The 12,500-nt window shown below is 45.2% G+C and overlaps 2 protein-coding genes across 6 annotated transcripts in view; both read right to left on the reverse strand.

Annotated features, from left to right (window-relative positions):
- The window catches only part of lmf2a (lipase maturation factor 2a), a 14,300-nt gene extending 10,781 nt beyond the window's left edge, over positions 1-3,519 (reverse strand). For both annotated transcript variants that reach the window (XM_080539868.1, XM_080539867.1), the window contains exon 1: positions 3,392-3,519. In XM_080539868.1, the coding sequence (XP_080395994.1) occupies positions 3,392-3,485 (94 nt within the window). In that variant the 5' untranslated portion in view covers positions 3,486-3,519. The remainder of the gene's footprint in view (positions 1-3,391) is intronic.
- A 1,184-nt stretch (positions 3,520-4,703) lies between these two features.
- c2cd5 (C2 calcium dependent domain containing 5) overlaps positions 4,704-12,500 on the reverse strand; it is a 30,626-nt gene continuing 22,829 nt past the window's right edge. Inside the window, exons 21-27 of one of the 4 annotated variants that reach the window (XM_080538776.1) lie at positions 12,387-12,468; positions 12,161-12,247; positions 9,635-9,673; positions 9,165-9,266; positions 7,438-7,631; positions 7,166-7,312; positions 4,704-6,569 (exon numbers count right to left, since the gene is read on the reverse strand). In XM_080538776.1, coding sequence (XP_080394902.1) covers positions 6,444-6,569; positions 7,166-7,312; positions 7,438-7,631; positions 9,165-9,266; positions 9,635-9,673; positions 12,161-12,247; positions 12,387-12,468 — 777 coding nt within the window. In that variant the 3' untranslated portion in view covers positions 4,704-6,443. Of the gene's footprint in view, positions 6,570-7,165; positions 7,313-7,437; positions 7,632-9,164; positions 9,297-9,634; positions 9,674-12,160; positions 12,248-12,386; positions 12,469-12,500 lie in introns of all 4 variants that reach the window. The other 3 variants (XM_080538775.1, XM_080538774.1, XM_080538777.1) reach the window with 3 other exon arrangements.

Below are 12,500 nucleotides of genomic sequence, written 5' to 3' on the forward strand. Positions count from 1 at the left end.
AATTGTCCAATTACTTATGGTCCCTTGAAGAAGAGGGAGCTACATATTAAAGAGCTGTAATTCCTAAACCCTTCCTTCAATTTGGATATGAATACCCTTACTCTAAAGCTGAGAGTCTGCACTTTAAGCCCATATTCATTATATAACTGTAACTTGATGTTTTGGTAAAGAGTTAACACAAATTCTGTCTGTGTCCAAATATATATGGACCTAACTGTATATACACACACACACACACACACACACACACACACACACACACACACAAGGGATGGACGGTTTTTCGGTTAAACCGAAAACCGGGGTTTATAAAAATAGAAACGGTTTTTTATCAAAACCGTCTGAAACCGGATTTTTTTTTTTTTTTTTTTTTTTTTCCTATGTTGTTCAAAGAATAAAACTGGAACATGTCACATGTTTGTCGTGTGTGAAAATAACAATGATACAGTCTGAATCTGCCGCGCAATGAGTGAGAGGTTTGGTCAGTTGTGAAGAATAACTGAGGATTAATATCTAATTGGGATTATATTTAAGGGTAACGAATCACTCTATGGGAAAGATAGTTGCCTTCAGTTATTGGTAGATAGGAAAGGTTTTTTACAATTAGTCGCTTACATTTAATAAGATAATTTTCGCTGCTCTCTGTAAAGCGCATTGGGTCACTTTTGTGAGAAATGCGCTATAGAAATAAAATGTGATTTGATTTGATATCAATCAATCAATCAAACTTTATTTATGTTCTATAGCACAAATCATGCATTGAATGTAACTCCAAGTGCAGTATTTACTAAACCACAATATAATAAAACAAGAGCTATACGGATCAAGAGTGTTTGTGCACAGCACCACTGTGTGTGAAGGCGCTACTGAAAGTGATGACAGAACGCATGTCTCAGAAGATACGCGGTCACTTAGTGACGCAAAGGTAGTTCTGTATTTATCTCTATCTGTATTAGTACATTTATTTTGAAAGCTCTATTTTGACAGCTCTACCATGGGCACTTTTATTTTGATGGGGCATTCTTTGTTGATTGACTTACGACAGTTCAGGACGAGTCAGTCTCGCGGCATGTGGTTTTTATGAAAAGCTTTAAGTATGTTCACTGCATAATTCTAAGTCTAATATTTCAGTGATTATTGAGCAGTATTCAAATATTTCAATACATTGAGCAGCAGCTGAAACTTTGTCTAAGAACCAAGATATTGAGAAAGCAGTTCATTCAATGAAGACGCTGTTCCAAGAGATGATCTTCCGTGCAGGCGTGCACCCTGGATTAGCGGAGCTGGTGTGTTAAGTGATCATGTGTTTTCATGTATGGTGTAGCTTACAAAAGTCTGCCTTTCCACTTATATTTGTGAAACTAAGTAGCCTAAATGTGTTGCGACTGTGCTTACGGTGTTTTAATGGTGTTCGACATGAGTGTATTGTAGCAGTAGGGCTCAATTATTTGAAATTGTCGCTTTTTTTTTTTTTTTTTTTCGGTCGTTTTTCGGTTAACCGGAAAACCGCGGTTTTAGTCTTTGACGGTTTTTCGGTTTCAATAATTGGAAACCGTCCATCCCACACACAATTGGAAACCGTCACACACACACACACACACACACACACACACACACACACACACACACACACACACACTGTTACCATACAGACCTATACACACACACACACACACAGTTACCATACAGACCTATACACACACACACTGTTACCAAACAGACCAATACACACACACTGTTACCAACGGTTGTTAAGTCTGACGTCAAGCCATTTCCGGGTCCTAACCAGAAATTCCCCGCACCAGAGTACCAGTGAACTACAGCGGTAGAATGACAGTTTAATAGTTTTTTAGACTCGGATCTATTCATACAACTAGGGACACAATACTTTCCCGTTTTCTCCATATTGTCAGGGTATTTGAGCCTCGGAAAAGCGCTATATAAATATAATTTATTATTATTTCGGCATTTTGAAGACAGCGGCGCGCCTCAGCCAACGTTGGCCCCGGAAACACGTCACGACTTAACAAGCAGTACACACACAAACTCTGTTACCATACAGACCTGTATACACACCATCTCACTCACACACACACACACACACACGTTACCATACAGACCTATACACACACACGTTACCATACAGACCTATACACACACACACACACACACACACACACACACACACACACACACACGCACGCACGCACGCACACACACACACACGTTACCATACAGACCTATACACACACACACACACACACACACACACACACACACACGTTACCATACAGACCTATACACACACACACACACACACACACACACACACACACACACACACACGTTACCATACAGACCTATACACACACACACACACACACACACACACACACACACACGTTACCATACTGCAACTGCTGGTATTATAGTGATTAACTGTTTAACTTAAACCCTGTATGTATATATCAACCATTCAATACTTCAAAAATATTTTCAACTTCTGCAAAGCCTTTTATACTTTGTGTTCTTGTACTTTGTTACATTGCATTTGTCCTTTGTGTTGTGATTATTTGTCCTCCTGTTGGCTACAACATTGTAATTCCCCCCCCCCTCCCCTACCTACCTACCTATCTATCAAACACATGCATTTAAATCTGGCATTTAAACATTGGCTATGGTTGTCAGGAGAGAAGGGTAGGCAGGTAGAGCTGCAGTGGTAAGTCTACACACTACTTTCAGCTGGACTGGGTGGTCTTCTCCCTATCCATTGTCCACGTAAGTTTCCTTTTTGGGTCTGATGATCCTACAATTGTGGTTAAGGCCAACATGAGCTTCCTGTCCTTATCTGTCCATATCTCTCCTGGAGAGAACCACACCCTTTTAGCCCTGTGGCTCTTTTGCAAATGTTAGATGTTAGATGTAAAACACTTTCATTTAAATGAAAGTATGTATGGACATATTGTGTATGGACACATTCTGTGACGGGTCTTCAAAAATGCACACAAGCCCAGTCAGAGGAATCCATCCCCAATTAAGTTCTACATTTTAGTGGAACAATGTTTCCAGTCTCCACAGTTTAGTAGAGGAATTCAATACAAACAGTTCTGCATTCTGGGGTTGAGAAAACTGTGACGCACTGATCTCTGCACAGAACTACACTATTTGTTTGCAGATAGTCAACTTCACAATTCCCAGGTCCGATCTGGCTATAGTAACACGAGAAAACACAAGCATGTGTGGGTCTGTTGTATAATAAACCCCACATAGCACAGTGACTGCAAAGTTTAGCAAGCCTGCTACTAGCATCGGAAGGCATCGGAAGACAGGCAGATGGCTATAAGACTCCCGGCAGACATAACATTAACAACCAGCGGTCTCTGTCTCTCACCTGGTATTTGCAAGTATAGTGAGAGGAAGGCGAACATGTAGATGGCAGCCATGCACCAGAGGAACATGCGCCGGGGCAGGGTGATCTGGCCCATGTCTGCAGCACTGCGGTGGAGCGGTCAGATCCCGGCCGAACTCCCGATGAAACTCCTGATCTCTGTGCCGCTCTGTAGTTCCTGTGTGGCGGATGGGAAATACGGAGCGGGATTGCACATGACAGGGGCTGTGTTCGAAATGGCATACTAGCATACTGCATACTGCATACTAGCATACTCAATTAGTATATACTGCATACTGCTGACTAAATTCATAATAAGTATGCCAATACCAGCCGACCGAAAATCTAGTATACATTTCTTGCATACTCAAATTTCACATACTCTAGTGTGAACGCACTGCATACTCAAAATATACGTCATATCTAGTATGAGTAGTATGCTAGTATGCCATTCCGAACACAGCCAGGGAGACACGTAGCCAGGCTGGAGACAGATTCCCCCGGTTTGGGATAAGCGGCGGGGGGCGTGGTGAGATTGGAGCTTCAGCTACTTACTGCGCATTCGCTGGTACATCCTGTAAAAACACAAATATTAACACACAACATTTACATTAGAACCTTCTTTAGTAGCTCGTTCAGTCATGACACACACACACACACACACACACACACACACACACACACACACACACACACACACACACACACACACACACACACACACACACACACACACACACACACACACACACACACACACACACACACACACACACACACACACACACACACACACACACACACACACACACACACACACACACACACACACACACACACACACACACACACACACACACACACACACACACACACACACACACACACACACACACACACACCCTTCTCTAAGGCCGCCCCTAGGCTCTGGAATAGTCTCCCCCTCCACATCAGAGCCGCCGAGAGCATTGAGGCTTTTAAAAAAACTAGTAAAAACACATATTTTCTCCCTGGCCTTTGACCTGAGGTGAGCCTGCCTTCCCGACACTGCACTCTTTGCACTTTTATTTGTACTGCACCTTGCTTTTAGTGTATTTGTCTATTTTGTGAGTTTTCTGTAATCTGTATCCCTTTTACCTTGTTTTTCTCTTTATATTGTATCTGTTATTGTTAAGCACTTTGGGAGGCTCTTGTCGTTGTACATTTTGCGCTATATAAATAAACCTTACTTACTTACTTACTTACTCACACACACACACACACGTCAAGAAAAGGCACAATACAAGTTGGTTTTGACTTTAGTTTATTGTGCAAGACTGCCATCACAGGCAAATGAGACCAGACAGAATCATGGCAATAGAAAGGGTCTGCATGCTGCTAGTCACAAAGCAACAGTCTATGTATGTACATTCAAGTCTTACAGAGCAGGGAGGGGGGAGAGAGAGAGAGATACAGAGAGAGATTTCAGAAGAGAAGAGAATTGAGAGTAAATCTGAGATGCAAGTACCGCTATTCCTTTACCCCAATATGAATCAAAACTGCATTGTACATGCAAAATGAGCAGTTCACCAATATAATTTCATAATGTTACAAAAATACTAAAATCTGATTTTTAGAACACATTTACAAATATGTTTCTTGTGGCAACCTACACTACAAAAAATATGTCTTCCCATTTATTTCCAACACATGACATGATTGTTAAAGATCGGAGAGTTCAGTAGTATACAAGGTTGTGAAATCTGCCAGGACATCATTGAGTTTACTATCAACAGCATGGAGCCTGTCAAGTCAGAGCAGGGTGACGCTGACACTGGACACAGACCTAGGTTCAGTCTGGTGGGTTTTCCCCCCCTACTAACTTCAATCAGGATTGGGGGAGGGTATGCTGTTCCCAGAACTGTGCTGAAGGGCAAGTTGTAGACGAGGAGAGGGCCGTGAACAAAACTCAGTCGGTCGTTGCCATAGAAATAGAATGGGTAGAACAGACGGTTCTGAATTCTACAAGAATTCTGCATAATCAAGTTCACTGAGAAACGCAACACAAATGGACTCATGGAACAGCCTTGCGTGACAAATCGTATTTTCCGTTGTACCAATTCTAATTCTATCGTCGTGGACTCACGCATTCCAGACAAAAGTAGCTGAGTCATGCTTGGGGATGGAGGGAGTAACAACAATACCACTGTGGCATCTTTTCATCGACAGTGATAATTAAAAAATAATAAAAAATAATAATCATAATTTCTACATCTATTTATTTATTACTCAAGTAATTGGCATGTATCCAAAAGTTGTTGGGTTTTGTCCTGTTGTTCAGAAACACCTCAGAGAGAGAGACAACAATCATGGTGACGTAAATATACAATACTTCCAACACTGTGGCCATGGCCTGGCCAGACTAGAAAGGGCTGAAGTATATAGTGCTTTTTTAAGTGCTATAAATACTATTTTACCCACTTCCCTAAACCCCTACATTTAATCATCACTAATGAACTTGACCATCACTTCTCTGAAGCCATTAGAAGGTTCACCCCTGTTAGCATGGCTGGTCAGTAACTCCATCTGGGAGATGATGGTTGGTAGCTGCCTAACGCTTCACCAGTGGAATGGAATGTCTATATGGCAGAAAAAGACGAGAGGGGATGGCAGACTGTCTCTCAAAATGGCTTCCATAGAGACGAGTGAGAGAGAGAAGAGAGGAGTAGTTGTAGAGCGTTTGGCCGTTGTAGTATCCATCCAGAAAGCGTTGGAGATGCTCTTATAGGACACCACACCGTTCCAAGGCAGTCGTGTTGGCGCTTCCAGCGCAAATAGAAAAACCTGACTCAAACATCTCTCCACTCTTCACTCCTACTCACAAACTGACTGTGTGTGTGTGTGTGTGTGTGTATGTGTGTGTGTTTTGGGGGAGGGGAGATTAGTAGGATCCCAACCTTAGGACGATCCTTGTGTTTAAGGCAGATAAATCAGTTATTTGGATGGCTAGATTTAAGAGTGAGTGAGTGTGTGTGTGTGTGTGTGTGTGTGTGTGTGTGTGTGTGTGTGGGGCGTCTCATGTGGTCCCGTCGGCCCTGTGGCTGCTGGTCTGTCCACTGATTGTCAGAGGGGGTGTGGCCTCTTGGTCCGTGTCGTGGACGAAGATGACCGCGTCGCCGCTCACGTTGATTAGACACTGAGCCTGGAGAGAGAGAGAGAGAGAGAGAGAGAGAGAGAGAGATGGGAGGATGAGGAGAGAAACCAGAGAAGAGGAGCTGATAGAGAGATGAAGCCCAACCCTAGTCTCTATGACGTCTGGTCACTTCGCTGGTAAATTTCTATGAGATCACATGTATGTATGTATGTATGGCTTAATGTCAGTCTCGCGAACTGGAACCTATTTAACTAAACTCCTCCCATTCTTCTTAACTCATTCAGTGCAGAGGTTGAATAAAATCACCCGAATGGTCAACATTCTAGAGTGCCACAGGTGACTTTGTTCACCACAAAGGCATCGATGATGATGCTTCATTTTGTAGCCAGGTAAACACCACATAAAACACCTGTCGCTCTAGGTGGGGAGTGTTCCAGAATTCTTTGTCCGTTAGTGAGTTCAGTGAATTGTTATCAAGCATGGAATAAAAGACCTTTATCATTTTTACCTTACTAATTATATAAAAAAAACAGCATTTCTGTTCTCCCCCCCAGGTAAAACAAGACAAGATGGATCATAACTCAAGAGTTAGCCGTGTGTGTGTGTGTGTGTGTGTGTGTGTGTGTGTGTGTGTGTGTACGTACCTGGTTCTTGTTGGGGTTTTCCATGAACACACACTCCTTCATACTGTAGGAGATGACGGCGTTGCCCCCCAGAGCTGCTACGTGAGCCCGCACCATCGCAAACACCTCCGCTATGAACGAGTGGAGGAACCCACTCACACCGCCCTCCTGCCACACACACAAACACACACACACACACACACACAAACACACACACACACACATTTAGCATTCCCGCATAAAATGTCAGTCGTGTCCGTCACGTCAGTGTGTGTGCATGAGTGAGTGCTTACCTCCCGTAGTGACGTGGTCTCTCTGATGAAGAACATGTTGATGATTCCGAGGTACTTAACGATGCGCGTCCCGGGGAGGTACGACAGCGGCGTCATCTTCACCACGCTAACGGAACTGCCCCCGAAGGAGCGGGTGGAGCGCAGGGACCGGGAACGACCCACGGGCAACGGGCTGCACCGCTCTGATGACGAAACTACAGGCAGAGAGAGAGAGAGAGAGAGAGAGAGACAGAGAGAGAGAAGGAGGGGGAGGGGGGGGGGTAAAGAGAGAATGGAGAGAAATAGAGAGTTTGGAGGGAAAGGAATAACAAGAGAGAGGGAGGGGGGGGGGTACCAGACAGAGCCTTAAGATGGCGCTACAGAGCAGAGCAAACATGAGCTAGCTACGAGCCAGGAGATGAACAGGTAGAGCATGTGCTGTGGCGTTGGTAAGTAGGAGTGTGCATTCGTACATGGGGTGTGTGTGTGTGTGTGTGTGTGTGTGTCTGTGAATGTGGTCAACGTGTGTGTGTGTGTGTGTGTGTGTGTGTGTGTATGTGTGTGTGAGTATGAGTGAGTGTGTTAGCATGATTTTGTGAGTGAGTGAGTGTGTGTGCGTGTGTGTGTGTGTGTGTGTGTGTGAGTGAGTGTGAGAGCAGCAGGGTAGCATGGATGGTGGCATTGGTAATGAATCACATCAAAGGAAGCGTGAGCTGTCATGCGCCACATGCACCGGCCGGCCAGCCAGCCAGCCACACAGGGTCCGCCCAGCAGACGGAGAGAGAGACCGACCTGGGCTCAGCTGTGTGTGTGTGTGTGTGTGTGTGTGTGTGTGTGTGGTACTCGTGAGGGCGTGTGAGAGAGGCAAAGCCGTGAGAAACAGAGAGGGGGGGGGGGGGGGGCGATGCGCTGAGGCGAAGACTAAGCGTAGCAGATGTCTCGGAGGCGAGAGTGTGAAAGATGTTTTTTCCGACTCTGAGAAAAAAAGAAAAGAAAAACGTAGAGTCGCAAAATGGAGTGGCCGCTTCGATCAGAAACCCGGGAACCTTCAGAGCCAATTCAAAAACACTTGTTCCAAAAACCAACAGGAATAGGATCGTATATATAATCTCAGCGTAGATCTGCATTCCCCTGGTCGCCAGCTTTAGTGAGATGTGTTTTTATTTCCTTCGGCGTGTTTTTAATTGTGTTAAAGCAGTTTTTTTCAGGCTCTTGTGTTGTGTAGATCTGAAAAGACTTGGATAGGTGCGAGTCTGTCTGGTAAAACAGCTCAGTTCTGGCCCGTCCTGTCTGATGTCAGAGGGGGGTCTAGGAGTTCACGCGGGAGTGACTCGGCCAGGACAAAACACTGGATAAAGCACGGGTCACCTGACTGCTGACACCCATCCACATTCATTCAGATCTACTCCACAAGTTCCTGGAGAGCAGTAGTAGGAGTTTGGGGTTGATTTGGGGTGACATCCTCCTCCTCGCCCGTATGACGTCAGGGGGGGCGGGGGGTTTAGGGTCATAAGACAGAGGGGTCAGTGTTTGGCTGTTGATTGGCTATCCCTCTGAGGGGCGGGGCTTCAACATTCACAGTTCACACTCTAGCCAATCAGCTGGTGCACGATGTGTGATGCTCCGCCCCCCAGCGGCATGCAAGGGAGGGGGGGTGTGTGCGTATGTGTGCGTATGTACGGTATGTGTGTGTGTGCGTGGGTGAGCGTGTGATAGAGAGAGTGTGGGAGTGTGTGTAAGGTGATCACCAGAGTGGGCTAGCGACTGAGTCCTCCTACTTGTCTTAACTGATGGTCGTCTTATGGTGTGAGCTTTCAGCCTAAGCAGCTCTAGCCAGGTGCTGCATCTGTCTGCAAAGGAACCGTTATCAACGGAGGGAGCTGGAGAGAACACACACACACACACACACACACACACACAGATGCACACACAGACACACACACAGACATACACGGACGGAGCGCACAAACACACGTGCACACGCACACACATACACACAGAAAACACTCGCACACAAACAAAGAAAGGAGAAACATGGGACAAAAACAACAAAAGAAGAAGAACAGAAACAGAAACATAAGGAGGATGAGGTTGGGGGGCGGTGCAGGATCACTGTCTGAGACAAAAGGATGAGAAATAAAATAAAAAAACTGGGCGGTGGGGGAGGTCTGGTTCTGGTAGCGATGGGGGTGGGGGCGGTTGGCTGAGGAGGTCTTACCTCTAGACGTGGCGTGGACGTTGGCACTCTCTGGAACACCTGGACACAAACGCGGACCGTAACACACCCATACACACCTCCGAAGCAACAGACCACCTAACACAAACCACTCAGTCCTAATCCAATCATACCTCTACCCCTACCAGACAGATAGATACTGGATAGCCCCCCCCCCTACTTGTAGATCTGAAAGGACAAGATCTATCTATCTACTGTGGAGGGTCAGTCGCATTGCTTCAACCTATCCATCTTCCTTCCACATCAGTGAGGAGGAGGAGGAGGGGTTTCAGACGGGGGTTTCTGTATGTGTTACGTGATGCTACCATGTCTAAACTCCACACACAGCTCTACACACAACACACACACACACACACACACACACACACACAGCTCTACACACAACACACACACGGCTGGGCTAGAGCAAACCACTGGATATTTACCTGACCATACATTTACAGGTGGTACATTCACCAGGGTGGCACAAAACACACACACACATACACGCACACGCGCACACACACACACACACACACACACACAGTACACATTTGAACGGAGAACAGAGATGATGAGTAGTGGCTTTGGCAGCTTTGAAGAGGTGAGCACAACGTGTGTGTGTGTGTGTGTCTGGGTTTCCGTTAACCGGTAATTACCGGTCTTTGTCCGGTAAAATCTGTTGAAGTCCGACATATTTAAACCTCTTCGGTCATAATGTCCGACGAAAATAATTCCCTTTAAGCACAATTTGAATACAATTTGCTAAAATTATTAAAATGTGTCACATATTCTGATTCCTTCTACATTAAAAAAGACGAATATATAGGCTATATTTTTTCTTTTATTATTAATGTGTAGACTAGCCTACGCGATGAACAACAGCGGCAGGGTTGCCAGATGGGATTGACAATTTACAGCCTAACTAGTCCGCTAAATAACCGCTAAACCCAGTAGCCCATTCGGCGGTAACCCGCCCCATCTGGCAACCCTGTCTCTCAACGGCGCGAGTAGTTTATTGTTTGCGGAGAGTGAAGGTACCTTTGGGAGTAGTTGTGAGGGAGAAATTCGTCAGTTAATTTAGTTTGATCTAGTCTAAATAAAACCACTGCAGTGACCGGAGTCAAGGTTATTGTTCTGCGTGTTTTGGATGTGCTAGAGCACAGTGAATGACCACAGAGGGCCGTGAGATGCGGCTAGTAAAGGACGCTAGCCATCTCAACCCTGTTCATTGATTGAGCCTGCCGTGCCCGTTCCAGCCCTGAGTCGGGAGATTCAGAGTACAACATCCCCCTGGCTACCTCTTGTACTCCGGGAGTTTCCATTGAACTTTCCTCCTCTACATTCGTCCATCTCCACGTGCGCTACTATCGACAACCTGGGCTACTGGTACCATTAGATTAGGATTGATTAGATTAGGTTGACAATACCACACTACATTTGAGTTTAGGGATATCAATGTTATATATTTGTGTATGTTTTATCTTTATGTATTAAATGTTATAATTGTTCCACATTTGAGACCTGTCTTCCCCCCACTCAGTTATTCAGTCGGTGTCCATCATTTTAGTTCAATTTAGTCTATCTATAGTGTTAGAGTTTAATTTGTGCCACTAAATTGAAATAGTCCACGGGTGTGTATCCCCCCGATACATCCTCCCCATTCTCATACTCCCGAGTCTGAGTAAGTATGATTTGACAGGCAGCTAGACTTAATGCCTTCCCAATCAGCGAGACGTGGTTATAGAAATGACGTTGTTTTATTGATAAAAAGGGTAAAATTGGAAAGAGAATATAGAAAACGTACATTACTGTCGTGAAACTATTTAACACACTTCAGTTAACGTAATGTGGAGTCCGTTCATTGATCGATCGATGCAGTCCGTTCAAATAGCCATCAAAAGCTAAACTAGGCATACTTAAATTTACCAATTACATCCTCAAATCCCATTAATGCAATTGAAATAAACATCTTAGCCTACAGTCGTAATTCAAAGTAGCAACGGTGACTAGGCCCAGTGTGGCGCGCGTGCAGCCCTGGACAGTAGCGCATGCGAATCATGAAAGCCTATATTATTATATAGTTCGCATCTAATCGTATCGGATGAGAAATAGAGATTAAATGGCATATATAGGCTATACAACAGCTAATCACCGCGACAAACACCTATATTATATTTGTATATGATGACCGGAATTTCTCCCGTTTGTCCGACACATTGAAATCTTTCCGGACACGTTGACCGGCACCAATTTTTTCTAACGGAAACCCTGGTGTGTGTGTGTGTGTGTGTGTGTGTGTACGAGTAGAGGCAGAAATCGGGGGACAGACTCATTGTAATGCATGAAAGGGAATCAGGAATGCTTTCAAACACGCCTGATACCATTCCTTTTTCTGTTCCGTGCATTACAATGAGCCCGTCCTCCGATGTCTACCTCCACCAGCCTCCACTGGTGTGTCTCTACCTAGGGGCTGGGTGTTGGGGGGGTGAAGGGTTTAGGGGTACAGTGGAGGAAGTGAAAGGCTACCTGAGGTTTTGGCGGAGTGTTGGTTGTTGGAGGACGTCGCGTCGACACACAACTCTAGAGGAAACTGCAGCTGTTCTTCATTTTCACCTATACGACAGACACACACGCACACACACAATTAATGACACATGGATGTGTTTAACTACACATGGATCATGGCCACATGTCCCTGCCCTCTCTGGTTGAAGGCTCCTGTGTGACCCTTGATCCCGTCCCCTGGACTGACCCTTGGTGACGGTCTTGTCCCCTCCTGGTCTCTCCTGAGTCTGGTCCTTATCAAAGCTCATAGCCACCGCTGTCACCGCCACCTGAGACAGAGAGGGAGAGGGTTCCTTGTCAG

This window comes from Nansenia antarctica, assembly GCF_963989245.1.
Source record: "Nansenia antarctica genome assembly, chromosome: 9".
NCBI lineage: Eukaryota > Metazoa > Chordata > Actinopteri > Argentiniformes > Microstomatidae > Nansenia > Nansenia antarctica.